General features: G+C 41.9%; 1 protein-coding gene across 15 annotated transcripts in view; it reads left to right on the top strand.

Moving 5' to 3' along the window:
* Nucleotides 1-14,914, top strand: part of GAPVD1 (GTPase activating protein and VPS9 domains 1) — a 29,948-nt gene extending 15,034 nt beyond the window's left edge. For 14 of the 15 annotated variants that reach the window (XM_030461153.1, XM_030461152.1, XM_030461163.1 and 11 more), the window contains 16 exons: nucleotides 136-276; nucleotides 851-985; nucleotides 1,567-1,686; nucleotides 2,145-2,222; nucleotides 2,349-2,722; nucleotides 3,261-3,348; nucleotides 4,450-4,530; nucleotides 5,169-5,291; nucleotides 5,769-5,898; nucleotides 6,264-6,373; nucleotides 7,020-7,179; nucleotides 7,441-7,628; nucleotides 8,942-9,155; nucleotides 9,731-9,803; nucleotides 10,250-10,447; nucleotides 11,154-14,914. In XM_030461153.1, the coding sequence (XP_030317013.1) occupies nucleotides 136-276; nucleotides 851-985; nucleotides 1,567-1,686; nucleotides 2,145-2,222; nucleotides 2,349-2,722; nucleotides 3,261-3,348; nucleotides 4,450-4,530; nucleotides 5,169-5,291; nucleotides 5,769-5,898; nucleotides 6,264-6,373; nucleotides 7,020-7,179; nucleotides 7,441-7,628; nucleotides 8,942-9,155; nucleotides 9,731-9,803; nucleotides 10,250-10,447; nucleotides 11,154-11,294 (2,354 nt within the window). In that variant the 3' untranslated portion in view covers nucleotides 11,295-14,914. The remainder of the gene's footprint in view (nucleotides 1-135; nucleotides 277-850; nucleotides 986-1,566; nucleotides 1,687-2,144; nucleotides 2,223-2,348; nucleotides 2,723-3,260; nucleotides 3,349-4,449; nucleotides 4,531-5,168; nucleotides 5,292-5,768; nucleotides 5,899-6,263; nucleotides 6,374-7,019; nucleotides 7,180-7,440; nucleotides 7,629-8,941; nucleotides 9,156-9,730; nucleotides 9,804-10,249; nucleotides 10,448-11,153) is intronic. The other variant, XM_030461154.1, reaches the window with a different exon arrangement.
* The last annotated feature ends 3,458 nt before the right edge of the window (nucleotides 14,915-18,372 follow it).

The raw sequence follows: 18,372 nt of genomic DNA, 5'->3' as shown, positions 1-18,372 counted from the left end.
TGCTCACTTTCATCTTTTCATCATTACCTTTCATGTTTATTAAGGACACTTAAAACGTGTCTGTTTTCTCTCTGGTGTTAGAGCTGTTCTCAGGAAGCTTATATCTAGCTATACGCTTCGGCTTTACTTTTGCAGGTGCAGCTGCAGAGAACATGCTAGGCAGCTTGCTGTGTTTACCAGGTTCAGGATCCGTGTTGCTTGATCCCTGCACAGGTTCTACCATATCAGAAACCACAAGTGAGGCGTGGAGTGTGGAAGTGTTGCCAAGTGATTCAGGTCAGAATCGTGCTGGTTTTGCTTATATCTTTAGCACGAATCAAGACTTTTCCAGAGGCAAAACAACTGCCTTTTCCTTTCTTTCTTCAAGAAATTACTTTCCTAGGATTAAGGTAGAGGTTGTGAGTACTTCCAGTATTAAAAGAAGAAAATGTTCTTAGGCAGAGAGAAGATGGAAGGCATTCTGATAGACTTACTGTTGCTTAAGAAATTCTTCAGTGCCAAAAAAGGAGAAAAAGGATTGCAAAGCAAACTTCTGTTTGCTTTCTTTCCTTGTGATGTTAGAGTAGGGCTATCTAGGATCACAGTTCACTTTGGTTAGTGAAGATTTGACTGTATGCTGTTATCTGTAAGAAATGCAATACTTAAACTAGTAAAAACTTTGTAGAATGCCCGTGCAGATGGAGCATTGCTCTCTGTGCAGAGCCCTGGTTGATTTAGTGGTTGATTTAGCTCAGAACTTAATGTATTAAATCAACACATACCCCCTCCCCTCTGTCTGTTAATGTTAAGGGAGGATGGCATTGAGAAATGATACTTTTTGTCTCTACTCTCCAATGTCTCCCATTTGTAGAGGCCCCAGACTTAAAACAGGAGGAAAGACTGCAGGAGCTGGAAAGCTGTTCCGGGCTGGGTAGCACATCTGATGACACAGATGTAAGGGAGGTCAGTTCCCGACCCAGCACACCAGGTCTCAGTGTTGTATCAGGTGGGTTTCATTGTCTCTGAGAACAAACTGCTCTGTTAGAACATGATCAGCATCTGCTTTGATGGGCTTGTTTTACTTACACATAATTTCACTCGTAAAAGGAATTTTGCACTCATTTTGGATTTTTCAAAGCACTAATTCAGTTCAGGTTGCAAAAGAAATAGAAGACAGCAGAGCATCAAGTACTCTGTGCTACAATAGCAATGATTAGCAGTGGAGTATTGATTTGAAGTGAAACTCCTGACTTTTCTGCATTTAGTTTATTATCACAGCTTTTTTTTTTTTTTTTTTTACTTTAAGTAAAAAAACTTCAGTTCTTAGTTTTCTGCTAAATACTTAGCAGAGAGCATCTTTTTAATCTCCATTGTCAAAGTGTATTCATGGCTATGGTAGAACAGTTGAAATTAGATGTTATTTTAGGAGTATAGAAATTCATAATGTCTCTAGGTGCTACTGTGAGTTAGGATGTGGATTACTGTAGTGTTGCCCAAACATTTTAGCAGCTTCAGGATTTTGCTTCCTTTTTTTTTTTTTTTCTTTTTTGAAAGACTGTTACAGATGCTTCTTTTGTTATGTGTAAGGTATCAGTGCAACATCTGAAGATATTCCTAATAAGATTGAGGATCTCAGGTCTGAATGTAGCTCTGACTTTGGTGGAAAAGATTCTGTGACAAGTCCTGACATGGATGAAACAGCTCATGGTAAGTTACTTACCTGTAAGCAAGTCTCTTATAACTGAGGTCTTGATTAAAATGACATTTATAGAATCCTTAAATTTTACAGTTTCTCCCAATTTGAGACTTCTGGTGGCTAAACGTAACATTTTCCTTATTTGCTAGCACTGTATTTGTTTAAGAGACTACAGTACTTCATAGTACTAGAGCTTGAGTGCTGGATCTAAGATGCCCTTTCCGTGATTCAGTTTGTTTACACTGACTGGCTTCTTGAATTTTGGAATTTGGCTGCTCCTCAAGACTTCCCCACTTTCTGTGGTCATTTCAGTACACCGCAGAGATCTTTCCCTGTGCAAATATCTTTTAAAATATTTTGCAATATAAGTTTTTTAATGTTAGGTTGCTGAGGGCTGTTTTCCCAATGTCACTTATATGGTAGATAGTTCTTGATACAGCACTAACTTTTTCTCCCTGCCCTGTTTCAGGAGCCAGTCAGTTGACATCTCCTCCTTCTCAGACAGATTCATTGCTTGCATTGTTTGACCCTCTGTCATCGAGTGAGGGTGAGTTGTAAAGAATAAGCTATTTTTTAAAAAATAGCCATTTTCAGTGCTTCTATGTTAGTACCAGCTAATTTGGAAGAATCTTAAAAGAAATGTGTGCATCTTCTCTTCTGCTTATGCCCACAGGTGTATCAGCTGTAGTAAGGCCTAAAGTACACTATGCAAGACCCTCTCATCCACCACCAGATCCACCCATCTTGGAAGGAGCTATGGGAGGTAATGAGGCCCGATTACCAAACTTTGGGTCTCACAGTTTAATTCCAACTGATTTGGAAGCATTCAAGCAGAGACACTCTTACCCAGAGAGGCTGGTCCGCAGCAGGAGCTCAGATATAGTGTCCTCAGTTCGGAGACCCATGAGTGATCCTGGCTGGAACAGACGTCCTGGAAATGAGGAGAGGGAGCTTCCTGTGCCAGCCACCAACACTGGAGCAGCTGTTCTGGTAGCTGCATCTCAGTCCTCATCTTCATCTCCCAGTAAAGATTCCTCTAGGGGAGAGGTAAGGCTTCTGGGGTTTTTTGTTGTTTGGTTTTGGTGGTTTTTTTTCCTGGCATGTTCACTTTAATTATGCACCTAATGCCAGAAAGCTGGTATTAAATATGCTTAGCCAAGGAATTACAATGCACTTCTGTTACTTTTTAAATGTTGGCCATTAATGTTTTGCAAGGTAAAGCTACGGATGTTCAAAGTGGCTTAAGTGAATCTGGCTTCTCTTGGATTTAATGGATGAACTTTGTGATTTGGTGGGACTTCAGAAATAGATTTGTTGTAGTGTTTAATTGTAAAATGCTGCAGCATCCTGAAAAGTAAATTTCTTTAAAAAAATAAACCAGTGAAATCTAAGTTTCTTCATGTCTTTGATTTTGTATTTATGGGCTGTCCTTTTCAGGAGGGATATTTCTGACTTAATCTACTATGGCTTTCTGTGCTTTAGTTCTGTTTGTAGAGCTGATGTAGCATAACCTGATGTTGAGGAGAAATTTTGTCTTTGCAATTGATACAGCAAATGCTGAAATGTAAACTCTGCCCTTCTACAGATTGAAGAACGAAAAGACAGTGATGATGAGAAGTCTGACAGAAACAAACCCTGGTGGAGGAAACGTTTTGTGTCTGCCATGCCCAAAGGTAGGATCATGTCCTTCTGCTTTTGGTACTGCAGTTAAGAGTGCACACAGCCTGTGTTGTATTTTCAGTCACTTCATGGATGGAGAGTTTTCACAGTTTCACTTTGAAAAGCTGACTGGACTGGTGTAGGCTTGTTGCAGAGTAATAGCTGTCCTGTTTGATTTTGAGACATAAAGGATTCTTGTTTATAAAATTGCAAGTGTTGCAGTAAAGAGAGAATTCCTGAAATACAAAGTATGCAGTAGCTATGAAGAGGTGAGCAAGCTGAAAGGAATTGGTTTGGTGTTGTGTTACCTTAACCACTGGGTAACCTTGGAATCCTGATGTGAGGCCAGTTGTTTCGTAGAGGTGTGGTGTTAACTTCATTGCAACTTCACTGAGAACCAGTCTTCATTCTCTGCAGATGGTAGCATGCTAGTTCAAGGATACTGATAACTTAGGAAATCTCTTGTAATACAGCATAACTGGACACTAGACTGGCTATTTACAAAGTAAAGCTTGTTCAAGGTGATGTTTGGCTTTCCTGCTGTGAATGATGATGACTGGGAATAGAGCAATGTGTGCAATATTGGATATTCCTGCCTTCTTTAAAAACAGACTTTCAGCTAGCAAAAAAGCCAACATATTCCCTACAGTGTCTGTGTGACTTCAGATAACATTACAGTATTTTAATACCACTTTGTTTGCTTTTCTGTTTCACAGGGTGCAATTTTTGCATCTTCCCCCTGAGCTTGGGAGTATGAATGAGTTGGCAGAAAAGATTCTGGTGTTATGACCAATACTGGAGTTAGAACTATTGGCTAAGCTAGAGTATAAATAAATATGTAAATAAAAATGGGAAGCTACCTGACTTGTTTGGCTGGTAGTTGCCAAGAACATCCTAGAAGGCAAAACTGTTCTGCCAGGCTGACAGCAGCCTGCCTGATAAAGGTAGAACTTACTATGTACAATGACAGAGGTGTGGTGCACTTTATAGATGGGCTTATACTTTTTTTGAAATTTATTTGATGATAAACTTCTGCATTAGTCACTTTCTTGAAGTTTCTTCACTCAGGCAATTATCTCAGAATAGTCTTTGATAAGGTAACCTTTTATTTTCAGCTCCTATTCCATTTAGAAAGAAAGAAAAACAAGAAAAAGACAAAGATGACATGGTTCCTGACAGATATGCAACACTTCAAGGTATGTGAATACCATCATCATAGTAGTTTTCTCTCATAACCTGCCCTCTAGAGTTGAGAGTGCCCACCAGATATCTATTTACAGATGGGTATGTGCTATTGTAGTTCATGTTCACAAATGGCTTTCTGAATAAGAAAGAGAATAAAGACTTCTTGCCTTGAAGCTGCTTTTAAATTGTCATGTTTCTGTCAGTATGTAAGTATTGGATTCTTGACTCAAGGCTTCAGTTTTTTTTTTCTTTTGTTCTCATTATAAAGCTTATGTCCTTATCATAGCTGAGCTATAGGGATGAGAGCAGACACATTCCTGTAATAATTACTTATTAAATATGATTTGAACGTGGGTGTTTAGTGTTCTGTTTGCCTAATAATTTCTGGAAGTATTCAAATATACAAGAACCATTGTGTACACTCCATAATATGCTAAGAATCTGGCATTATTTGTTCACTTTCATTGTACTTTTTTTCTTTTCTGCTTTTACCTCAGACTTTATATTCAAATTGTGTCTACATGGAATACAAGCAGCTATTTGCTTAATGTGTCTAAAAACAGAGTCCAAATATGTAGATAATTTTTGTAGTAGCTCTCAGGTGGCACAGTACAAGATTAATTTGTGTTGGGTGTCATGGTCTTTGCAGATGATCCCAGCCCAAGGCTCAGTGCACAGGCACAAGCTGCAGAGGACATTCTGGACAAATACAGGAATGCAATTAAGAGAACCAGCCCTAGTGAAGGATCCATAGCAAACTATGACAGTGCAGGTAAGAACCTGGCATTAAAAATAAGCACCAACATATTTTCTCCCCCCTTAAAGATAAAAATACTTCAGTATTCTGGACCAGTGTTATTACTAACAGCTTAACAATGTGAGCTCTAAGCCAGGAACATTTTGACAAATAATCTGTGGGAAGTCCCTCAGAGGCTGGGGGTTATATCAGTATTCCCAAAGACAGCTCCTTCATACTGCTCTTGACACAGGTGATTGTTAATAGCACCTCTCCTACCATTTTTTTGTTTTATTTTTTTAATTGATACTGAAGAAGTACATATCTTTCCAAATTCAATTCTTCATAGTGATCTTTTGATTATATTTTTTTTCACTTATTCAGAACAAGATGTTTTATTTGCTGTCTCCATTCCCCCCTGACATTAGAATAACAGAAAAATACAGACTATTAGTCTATTTTTTTCTCTTACTCCTCTCCTAAAGTACAATGATATTTTCTTCATTTCTGTAGAGGCTATTGGGGATGGTGAGAGCATGCATGACTCTCCACGTGATGAGGCTTTGCAAAATATGTCTGCAGATGATCTCCCGGACTCTGCAAGTCAAGTAGCACAGCCACAAAGTTCTGCTTTCTCCTATAGGTAAATACTTTTGCAGGTTTAACCTTGCCCACAAAGTAGAATTTAAAAATTAAGCCATATGGTTGATTCCCACAAAAATCTTAATATGGATCAATTGTAAATTTTTACATGCTTTTAGTTTTAAGCATCTCATACTGTCATATTTCCACTGATCAAGGAAGATATTGTAATCTGAGAGGATAGAGCAGTTCTGTGTTTTGGAAAATTCTTTTGAAAGTGGTCTAGGTGCTCTAGCAAAGGAGTTCATATTCTAAAGTCTTGAAAACATTGGTGTATTAAAATTATGTTTTAAAAAAAAGTAAAGACTGCTTATTGAAGAAGCAAACTTTGCAACAACTTTGTTAAGACCATGTTTCCTCTTTAAGGGATGCAAAGAAGAAACTGAGACTGGCCCTTTGTTCAGCAGATTCTGTTGCCTTCCCAATGTTGACACATTCAACAAGGAATGGTCTACCAGATCACACTGACCCTGAAGGTAAATGCTGTTTACACCTGCAGGTATTTTGTATTCTGTGTGTCACTTCTTTTCCCCCCATCTCATGGCACTTGTACTGCACCATTTATGGTTACTTGTTTGGCAGAGGTGCAGAAGGCACAGGCCACCTTTTACCCCCCAAATGTTTTCTTCCTTACTCCATGAACAAACCTGACAACTAAATCTAGTCTAATGTTTTTGTAATGAAGTATCTCGAGTGCAGACGGAGCCTGAAGCTGTAGAATAGGCTCCCAAAATACAAGTGCTGTTGGGAATTGTGCTGCAGCACTAAGAGAGTAACTTGAATGATTTACTAAGTCTTTACAATGACTTAGTGTATATGTCTTGTGTTTGCCTCCTTCCATCCATTCTGGGTTTATTTGCAGCCAGGTGGATTTGTTACATTACCTGGACCTCTTCACATTTCAGAATGGTTCTAAATACTAAATAGGACATTGATAGGAAAAATTATCCCTTGATATCTGGAAAATTCAAAAGACTTCTTAAATTATTCTGAAAATATCATTTATTGCCTGGTGTATGGGAGTTTTGTTTTAAACTGTTAGGTGTTCCCATATTCAAAAAGTTTTATTTCCATCATGTCTGCATTTCTTTTCCTCAATAATTTTCCTCTGTTCTTCACTAGATAATGAAATTGTGTGCTTCTTGAAAGTTCAGTTAGCTGAAGCTATTAACCTCCAAGACAAGAACTTGATGGCCCAGCTGCAAGAGACAATGCGGTGTGTGAGCCGCTTTGATAACAGGACCTGTCGAAAGCTGCTGGCATCTATTGCAGAGGACTATAGGTAGGTAGTTCAGTATCTTGTCATTACTGGGTTTCCATTCATGCACATTTGTTCACTAGCAGAGTGGAAAGATCCTTTTTGGTTTAAATTGTACTGTGAACTCAGAGAAATCTGTGTAAGGCAGAACTTCCTAATTCAGGTGTTATCTGTGCTTTAAAACCTACAGGTTGAATATTCCTCTCACAATACAACTTAACAGTTTATGAAGTGATAGGCCTCTGTCTTGATTGTGAATCTGATGCAGAGCACTCTTTGTTTTAGGAAAAGAGCCCCATACATTGCTTATTTAACTCGGTGTCGCCAAGGCCTGCAGACAACACAAGCACACTTGGAAAGGCTGCTGCAAAGGGTTCTGAGGGATAAAGAAGTGGCCAACAGATACTTCACTACAGTATGTGTGAGGTTACTGCTAGAGAGCAAAGAAAAGAAAATAAGGGAGTTTATTCAAGGTAAGATTATTGTGGACTGTGAAGTGTTTATGTTCCTTTACTCCATATTTAGATGCTGACTCGGGTTAATGCTTTAAAATACAATTTCTGATGCTGAGGATCAGACCCCTAAAACAGTTCTCATTTCTGTGACTGTGTTGTAACAGTATGTTGTGGCAGCTAAGCTGTAGTAACTGCATTTTTCATGGTCTTAATTAAGGTAATTTGACTTCACTTGGCATAAAAAGTTATGCTAAATCATATCATATAGCATGTGCCCCATGGAAGAAGCATGAATACTAGTAATTATTTCAGATCTACTGATTAATAGCAATTTGCAAGTCAGTCCTCAGTACAAAACTTGTGGTTTCACCTTGGAAGATGTGGGGAACAGCAGTAGTATGAATCCATTGAATCAAAAATTGAAAATTATCATAACATAAGGTTATCAGCACCAGGAAGACAGCTTTCTTAAAACAACTATTTCTGTGTTCTGTGTGCACATACCTGACCTAAAGAAATACATTAGAAATTTGGAGTTGGTTCTTGCTTCTGGAGCATTCAGTGCTGCATATTGAATGTGCCTGAATAGGCTGGGATTAAGATGAGAATTTAATCTGCTGGGACTAAAGATCTGGTAATGAGATTCAGTGACCCAGGAAGGAGTTAAAGCCCATTCATTGCAGAAAGCAGACAGCTATTTCTAGGTGATCTGAGAGAGAAATTGACAGCTCTGGTGTTTGAGGCTGCTGGCATATGTAAGTGGCAGTTGTCCTCTGGTGCTGAGCACTGTAAGTATGAAGCTGAGGAATGCCCAGTGATTTGGTCATGCTGCATTAACATGGCTGCATCACTCATTCTGTGTTCTTTTGATAAACATGAACGTTGCAACTATGCATAGGTAGGCGTAGGAAATAGTACACCTACATTTCCATACTGTTTTTCCCCATTTTCCCCCATTTGAGCATCTGACAGCTTCATATGTGCTGTTTCTAGCAGGGCCTCTTGTAGCAATTGTTCTGGGTGTCACTTCTGTGGGTGGCTGGCAGGAGGCGTAAGAACTGGTACTGCAGAGGAAGTGATCAGCACTGTGTCAAGTACAGTATTTTGACCATATGCTTTGCTAAATGTTCTATATGCTTTTCCTCAAGTTCCTCCATTTATTTCAAGCGTTCCTTCTTGTATTTCCGATATCAGGGTGTGGGCTAAACAGCCTCAGTGCTGCCTGGCAGAAAGTTTGAAGTAGATCCTGGGCTCTTCTTTCCAGAAAAACATTATCAGAAGTGGTATTTTTTACTGAACTGAGTGTTCTCTCTCTTTTTACTTTTTATCAGATTTCCAGAAACTCACAGCAGCAGATGATAAAACAGCCCAAGTTGAGGATTTTCTTCAGTTCTTATATGGGGCTATGGCTCAGGATGCCATCTGGCAGAATGCCAGTGAAGAACAGCTTCAGGATGCACAATTAGCTATAGAACGCAGTGTCATGAATCGTATTTTCAAGCTTGCATTCTACCCTAATCAGGATGGAGACATTTTGCGTGACCAGTAAGTTCATGTAATTTTGAAGTACCTGTTTCCTCTGTTCTTGTTCATGCAGGTGGAAGCCGTTCAGTCTTCATGTGAAAAGCTTGACTGAGTCAGCTGTGCCATAAAAACTTTTTTCTTTCAGAACGTTTTCTTTAAGAACAAGGAGGTGCTTTAGCATCATGTGTGAAAGTTTGTTTGCAGCAAACTGCTAGAACAGAACAAAATTTTAAATATAATGACTTGGGATACAGACTACCAGATCTGTAAGTGTGTATGCTGAGAGAATGATCAAAATCTGCTTCAAGGCTCAGTCTGTCTATTTTCTGTTTTGATATATTATTTTCCATGCCTTTGGGGTTTTTGTGGTTAAGGACATGTGCAGTTTGAATGCTCTGCTGTTGTGTGGTTGGATTGGATTGTGTGGCAAAATCCTCTGTGTCTCTTACTGACCTGGTGTTCATTAGCCATGGGACCATCATGACTCTGAATTCCTGAAGATCTCTCTTGTAGTGTCAAACTTACAACTAGTGGGAAACCCCAGGGGACTGCTGGCTGCTGCTCACTTTTCACGCTTGGTTTTTGTTTGGTTTCAGGGTCCTTCATGAGCACATACAGAGGTTGTCTAAAGTAGTGACTGCAAACCATAAAGCACTTCAGATACCCGAGGTAACAGCGTCTCCTTTCCTTACTTTTGTTTGTGTCTCAGGGTTTTGGTTGTGTTTGGGATGGGGAGAGGGTTGTTCTATTTTCCCTGGTTGTGCTGCTTTTCTGTGTGTGGCAGATGAAATATCCTGCAGGAAAAAAACACCCTACCCATGCCTTGGTATCTTTCACTGACTGATCTTTCCAAGTATATTTTTTTCTGATTTTTGACTGCTGGGACAGTAAGATTTAAGAACTAATGCTACACTGCAGTACCTTGTAGTTTTTTTACATGAACGCAGCAGGAAACCACCTTCATTGTGAGTGTAACGTAACCATCTTGACTTAAAGCTTCCCACTTCTTTGGGCCATGGCTCCTGCTGCATGTCTCTGGCACTTCATGTCCTCTGTGATGCACAGTAGCAAGCTGGAGAAACACTAACTGGCAGTGTGTTGATTTTTTTCCCTAGGTTTATCTCCGGGAGGCACCATGGCCATCTGCACAGTCTGAAATCCGCACAATAAGCGCCTACAAAACCCCCCGAGACAAAGTGCAGTGTATCCTGCGGATGTGTTCAACCATCATGAACCTGCTTAGCCTGGCAAATGAAGATTCAGTACCTGGGGCAGATGATTTTGTTCCTGTTCTAGTCTTTGTCCTCATAAAGGTGAGTTTTTTCACAAAGATCACAAATAACAGATAATTCTTGTGATAAACAGGCAAATTTTGGGAAGAAAAATAACACATTTGGGTAACTGGTAGTATGCTCGACTCCAAACCAGATCTAATTCAGCAAGTTTAAACAGAAATATTGGAAATATGGTCACAGTTAAGATTTTTGAATCCAAGCAAACTTTGCATTTGGAACTGAGGCAGGAGGGGTGCAGGCATTGTGTGGAGTGGGCTTTTTCTGAGTTGTGTCCAGCAGCATCTGTGCCTGCTTAATGCTGTCCTCCTTCAGGTACAAGATCCACCTTAGGGCTGACTTTCATTGTGTTGCTGATTTTTTTTTGACATATGAGTGTTTAGAGAATGGTCTGTCATGTCTCAGGTGCTAACACAACAGGCCTTTCCACCTGTTGAGATCCTCAGTGGCTTTTACAGAGTTTGCCAGTGTTTACTGTTCTTTCTCTTAACCTGCTGCTGATCATTTTTCCTTATTGGAAAAATGCTTCTTTCAACAAGTCAGATACACTCTGAGTGTGTGAAATGGGTAACAGTCACCACCCTACAGATAAGTGCCACAGTCCTGTGTTATGGATGTGTGAGGATCATTACCCAAGTATAATGGTATTTCTGATGTCTATCTTTGTAATGTCTGATGTTTGGCTTTGCAAACAAGCTGTGAGCATCTCTTTCTTCTTTAACCCTAGGCAAATCCACCTTGCTTGCTGTCCACGGTTCAGTACATTAGTAGTTTCTATGCCAACTGTTTATCTGGAGAAGAATCCTACTGGTGGATGCAGTTCACAGCAGCAGTTGAATTCATTAAAACAATTGATGATCGAAAGTAACTCAAACAGCACGTGTGTGGGCAGACTGTTAGCAGAAGAAGAGTATAAAAGAATGTACAACAGCTGCAAAAGCTGAAGAGACTTTCTTTGTATAATACTGTACAGAATTGAGGCATTTTAAAACACACCTTTACTAATCAAATTAATTTAACAGATTTTTCCTTTTCTCTTTTGGTTGCATTTTTCTCCCCTATAGATACTGGCACTGCAAAAGGGACCACAGTTTTCAGGTATTTTGGAATCTCAAAACATGCAGAAAATTCTTCACACTTTTTCCACCATCCCACTTTCTGAATTCTTTCTCATGTGAATTCTTCATTTAATTCCTAACAGGAAACTGAAACAAGAAGAATCAGGGCAACTACTTAGTATACTTTCTAGCTTAATACACCTTTTATTAATAAGACACCAGCCACACTGAAGGTTTGTAGTAACTGACATTAGTTATCAGTTATCTTTCACCTAAATTTAAAATCTGAGAGGACAGTGTAAATATTATATAACTATATTTAATGCATTGCAATTGTCTTTGGACTCACAACCCTTTGAATAAAAAAGCAAAAGCCTCTCTGACCTTTAAACAGGGTGTGACACTGTGTTTTGGTAACTAAAGGACTTCCTTGAAAGAATAAGATTTAAAAAGGGCAAACTGAACTATTTATTAAAATATAATTAAGATTACTGAAATTTCTAAAACTGGAATTTATAATAGACAGACCTTATTAGATAGCTGAACACTTTTGACTAGGGCACTAGGGTGTTAGAAAGGTTTGGATATATAGAGGAGAGGGACTGTAAGTTACAATAGAGAAGTCTAATATAAAAAAATACCTTACTGTAATATTTTTTTCTGAACTATTGTGTATACTGTACAAACCCCAAACAGAGATCCTTAACAGAACCTTGGACTGTAATATATATTTTGATTAGTGACATTAAATACATATGCCAGGGGTTCCAGTGAATGTTTTTACTAAATGTTCTTCGTGTTGTCTGCTATGCAGCAGTGCAGGTTTTACTGTTCATATAAAATATTTTAAAATATAACACTGTTCTTTATGAAACATATCATTACTTCAGTTGAGGGTGTTTTATATATTTCTCACCCCACCTTTCCCTTTAAACTGGCAATTACCAATTTATAATTTTTTTATGCACAACACCACATGGATTTTTCATGAATGAAATGGTCTGAGGGATGGTCAGTGGTTGTTACCTGTATGTAAGTACTCACTGTTCTTTTTTAGCTAGAATTACATTGAAAAAGGACAGTGAGCATTTAGCTCTTTCATGTCAGTATTATTTCTTGCTTTTCCCAGAGTGTTCATTGCACTTCTGACAGAGGGATGTGTTAAGAATTGGTGTCTGAGCAGTAAAGAAACAAAACCTTTCTCACATTCTTTTCAAAATAGTATTAATTTTGTGTGTGTGCATTTTGAAGATTAAAGCCTGTAAGCAGCTAGTACTTGGGATAACCATTTGGTTAACTGAAATTAGAGCAATTGATGTCAAGTATCAAGTGCTTGATTTGGCTGTGCTACTTGTCAAGGCATAATTAAACTTTTCTAAGACTCTAATATATAATTCAGTGTAGCTTTTTGCCAAAGTGGTCATAGGTGAGAGGTTGTGATGGTAACTTTTTTCTTTTATTTATGGTCTTTCTCCTCTATTAGAGACTTGATTGTGTAGAGGAGCAATACTCAGTAGAAACAGAATTCTTCTGATCTGCCTTACTGTGGTAACTCAGTCTGTGTAGCATTGCAATATTCCAGTTATTTAGCCTTGATGGGGTTTTGGTGCTGAACACGTAACAATATTGCAAGCACAGCCCTGACCAATAACATTCAGCAGTGAAGCACAAATATGCCCTTGAGGAGATGGCCAGATTATATCTAAAAGCAATATAAATTTATTTATATTGAAGTGTCCTGTAATACTTAATTATTACTTGAATATCTGAGGTGTGAAGGCCGATATATGAAAGTTCTTTTTAGTCCTGCATTTGGGTTTCAGTCAGGGAGAGTATTTGTACAATCCATAGAGGTGGCACAAAGACACTGTGGTTGGTGGTTACTCTGCCTGTTGCTTCTGCTTGCAGCTTTAGTGAGCAGGAGTGGATCAGGGTTTTCAGATTTACTCTCCCTTATAAAGAGGGCAAGAACCATTTCCTTCACAATTCGTGTCACTTTGCTTTTCTGCATAGAAAAAATAGATAAAAGAACTGGAGTCTTTTTAAAGTTATTTAGTTATTTTATAAACCAGTAAGTGTTTCAGTGAGCCCCAGGTGAGCTGAGTCTCCATAGCAAGATGGTCCTTTGCTGCTTTTTTTCAACCTACTCTGAAAGTCCTTTATATAGTCTTGATAGGTATAGTTAGAGAATTAGGCTTTCCAAAGAATTAAAAACCTTCCTGTAATGTTCTCTTACTATTTCCCCTGGTGTCCCGTACTGTTCTGTTTTAAAATTATAAATTACATGTATAGAAAGTGACATTGTTAGGTTTTGGTGTGCAATAGTAAAAGTGAAAAGGACCAAAAGTAACAGAACTGTTGCCAAATGGCACCAGCCAAGCTTGTACCTGTTGCTGTCATCTTGGTGCTTTCTGTTAATTAAATTATTTCAGTCACTGAAGGATGAATGGGACATTTTAGGGCAAGGGGAGCAGGAAGACATTGTTGGTAGCTGTTTGTGGTCATGGATTTAAGGCTTGGTTGTTGAGTTCAGTGCTAGTTGTTGGCATGTCTGCAGGAGCTGCCAAGTTCTGTGCTGGCATGGCTATGCCTCTTGGTACTACTGAGGTGGTATTTTCTTTTTTTGGGTAGAGCAGTGTAAAGAAAGAATTATTCATCCCTTGGAGGTTTTTTGGGTTTTTTATTTGCTTCTAACTAAATGAGACTTTTCTTTAAAGCTTTTTAAAAACCTCTTAAAATTAATTGGAACATGTATGGTCTATTAAGTATTTGAGTTTAAAAGTTTTTGTTTTAAAGACCTTTTACTACCAAATGCTGAATGTAACTGCCATAAATTTTAGGAAAAAAAAGCCACGAACATGATCCTGTTTCCTGTAGGTAGGTTTCTGGTGAGCACAGCATTGGTTTGAAAACATCATTGTTCTGTGAAGCCAAATTCTCAGACAAGTTTGAGGACTGCCAGGCTGATGCTGAGTGGTGTGTGGAAGAAAGGGCTGGAGCAGGCCGGGGGGAGAAGTAAAGCAGTAAAGCTTTGGGCAAATGAAACTTGTGTTTGCAGGAAGGTAACTGGTGTGTCTGTGCTGCCATGCAGCCTTTGGCTGGCAGGGGATGGAGAGCTGGAGCAGAAGGGAAGCAGTGGGTAAGGAGGGAGAAGAACACTCCTGTTTGGAAAACAGCTGGGACTTGGTTGGACCTGTACTACTTGAGGGTTAATCTCAGCTGAGTTAGTAGTGTGTGTTCTGTACCTTTTAATTGTGCTTTACCTCCATTTAAAAGCTTTGTACTGCCTCTCCTCTTTGAAACTGGTAAAGCCTTTATAAATTTAAATTAATGAGCTTGCACAATCTTGTATACAGGAAACCCATCTTGTCTCTAACGTGATTACTAATGTATTATTCTGTAAAAACTGATTAAAAGGAGAGCAGTTTAACCGCCTGGTTTTCATGTTTCTGCCTTGTTCCAGTGTGATCCACAGTTGTGCTGGATGTGGCATTGCAAGTGTGAGCAACTTACCACTAACTTTGCCCAGTTCCCCGTTAGCATCTGTGCCCTGTTGGATCCTCAGACCTTTTTTCACACGTGTGACAACAGTAGGATCTCGGTGGAGGTGGTGTGGTGCTGCCATGAGCTCAGTCCCCGCAATGTTATTGACCTTGATTCTCTCTCATTTGCATCCAGCATTTTTCATCCTCTGGAATATGGTGTTTGGGGACCTTTCCATCATTAAGTGGATTTACAGCAATTTCCTTATGTGTTTTCTCCAAGGGATTCTGTTATGAGAGGCACATTAAATCTCCATTAATACCTCATTATCCGACTGATAAGATTACCATGATAATGAGGCAGAAATTCTAATTGTTTCACTTCTTATTGTGCCTTTCATTAAATCATATACCTGGAAGTTGCTGTCGGAGAGGGGAGCTCCAGCCTGCAGCCCTCAGGAGGTGAGCCTGTCCCCCTGCACCCTGCTCCTGTCCCCCAGCACTCCGGGGATGCTGGGCTGTGCTGGCCTTTCCTCCTGGGCTCCTCTCCTGGCCCCTTCTCCGAGGCCACACTAACTGGGGAGCTTCCAGAGGCCCCGGGGCTTTTGGTGAGCTGTCTGGGACCGTGTTTGTGGGGCGGGCACGTTCGGTGTGCTCTATGCTGCGGCTTTCCTCAGGGCGTTCATTTAAGCACAGGGGTGTGCAGCCTCCTTCGGAGCTGTTACAGCCCATCAGGTCAATGATCCATGAACTAAAAAGTCTCTAAGCAGGAGCAATTATTGTCTATCATGTGTCAAAGGCGCCCGTATTGACCCCGATAGATGGAGCCATTATGGCCTGTTCAGTCAACGATCCATGAACGGGGAGTCCCTGGGAGCAGGGGTCTCCACCCTCCAGCCCAGCACCGTCCTCTTGTCTGTCCTCTCCCTGCCTGGGGGTGTCGGGACAGACCCCGATTTGGGGTGTGGAGAGCGGGGTGCTGCCAGACACCGCTCCCTGTGCTCTCCATGCTGCACGGGCAGCCCCAGGCTGGGGTCCTAAAGGGGGAGTGGGGCAAGTCAGCACCCACACCACCCCCCCGGTCCTGCCGCGCTGAGGCTCTGGTTCCAGGAGCGGTAACACCTTTTCTGAGGACGAGTTGGTGGCAGGTGGGACCCCCTGTCTTGTGCTGAGCAGGAGCCTGGGGCCGGGCACCTGTCCCGCTGCCCGGGCTCTGCCTGCGGATCTGGCGCAGAAAATCCCGGCCCCCCGTGCAAGGGACGTGGTTTAGACTCCTCCTCGCTAACCAGCCCGTGTCTCCATGGTAACCGGCACATTCGGAGGGCAGGAGGGAGACAAAGCCTGCGCAGGAGCAGCGGGCAGACCCCGGCGCACGGCCCATGGTGCTCCCCGCCGGTACCGGCTGCTGGGTGCGGGGCTCTGCCGCCTCAGCCCCCCGGAGCCCCCTCCTGCCCCGCTGTCTCTGCTGCCTTGAGGCAATGACCTGGTGATCATGGCAGCACCTGGGTCACCTGTGTGGCAATGGGGACATCGCTGCTGTGGGTGGGTGGCCTTGGCACCATCCCGCAGGGCCGCAGCATGGCCGTGGAGCCGGGCCGGGTTCGGTGGCATTGGCAGCACCTGGGCTGGGCAGCTGTGTTGTGGGTGGTGGGTGTACTGCCCACCACTGCCAGCACCACCACCACTTAACCACATTGCCAGCACAGTCATTGGGCTGGGGTTAATCAACATTCATTCATGTTTCCAAGTGTAAATTGAGCATTTGTTTAATTATGTGTAAGTAGCAATACATTCTGGTCATTATCTAAATCACTATTTTATTTCCTGGATGTGGTTTCATAATGCTGGGTTTGTGCTCCAGCCTCTGCATCATTAACAGAGAAGAGTTAATGAATATAAAAGCATAAAGGCTAATTACACTTTAATTTACAATCATGGTCTCATTTTGGGATCACATGAAATCTGTTTTGAAAACAATTAAAAAAAAAAAAAAAGCCCAGTGACGGTCTGGTGAGTAGCAGGATTTTGGCATGCCATGCCCGTTGCAGTGTGGTGACTTGGTGCTCGTGGTGCTGGTCTTGGTGGTGGGTCCCTGCACCATGACCCCACGGGATGAGAGCCCAGACTGGCAGTGGGACCCTGCTGCTGTGGTGATGGTGCTGAGGGAGGTAAATCTGAGCCCATGCACAGTCCACCTGAAGGAGACAAAGATTTATTGGTCTGCAGATGTTGAAAGCAAAATTCAGCAAGACTGCTGACTCGAGTGCTTTGCAGTATTTACAGTTACTGGGATCTAATGGCACGCTTCCCAGCCAGCTCGAGTGGGCACTGGGGCACAGTCGTTATCAGGGGATGGTGTCTGAAATGGAAGCTGGTGGCAGGAGAGGTGATGCTGGGAGGCTTAGCACTCGGTTGTTATGCTGTCCGTGTGGGGATTGCTCTGAGCAGTGGAGATTTGATACCCTCAGGCACTGTGCTTGGTGTGTGGCAGCTCCCTGCAGGCTGAGGTGGGGCAAAGCCTTGGGATTTGTCTCCCAGCACCAGGGTAGGGACCATGGCTTTGTTCAAGAACATCCTGGAGGCTCTGGGAACTAGACCCTCTCTGGCACACAGCCTCTGTGTGCACTTTGCACTGAGAGTGGGAGTGACAACCTCCACCAAAGGGTGTGGAACTTGCCAGGGGGGAGAAGGTATCGGATTTTTTGCTGGTTTTGGTGCAGAGAGCCCCCAGCCTGTGTTCTAGTGCAGCTCTACTGGTGCTGGACCCCCTTGTCAGGGGTTAAAGACAGGCACCAGCACTACCCTGGTTGTCACAGCTGGCACTGGTCAGGCTAAGGGGTCACCCTGCTCCAGCTGTGGGGTTTGGGTGCTGAAGGGGCCTGGAGCATCAGGTCCTGGGACATTGCTCGTGTGCTGGTGTGCATGGGTGTGCACATATGTGTGCTCTTCTGTTTTGTGATGGGCAAATATCTGTTTGTATATTTCCTTTATTGTTCTTATTCTCTCAAAAATGAAATAAAAGCCAAGCACTGACTGCAGGAGGGAGTGCTGGCCTCGGAGCTGGAGGCTCATTCTCTCCGCTGGGCTGGCTGCATGCAGCCAGCAGAGGAAATAAATCTCCCCGAGAAAATCACTTTGCTCACACAATTTCAATCCAGCAGGGCATAGTGGCATCACTCACTTCTCGTTTTATTTAGCTGATAATCTTTTATTGGGCCAGCCAGGCCGGGGGGGAGTGGGAGTATGCGGTGGTTTTGCGGGACTGCTGCGAGCACTCACAGAGCCGGGAGGCCAACGATGCCCAGGACAGGAAGTGTCCTGCTCGCCTGGGGTCTCTGAAGGCAGCTCCGGGCCATCTGCTCAGTGGACTCGGCACTTGTGGCCCCAGGGCTCAGCATCGCCTCTG

Source organism: Calypte anna, chromosome 17 (assembly GCF_003957555.1).
Source record: "Calypte anna isolate BGI_N300 chromosome 17, bCalAnn1_v1.p, whole genome shotgun sequence".
Taxonomy (NCBI): domain Eukaryota; kingdom Metazoa; phylum Chordata; class Aves; order Apodiformes; family Trochilidae; genus Calypte; species Calypte anna.
This window is presented reverse-complemented; position numbering and strand designations above follow the sequence as displayed.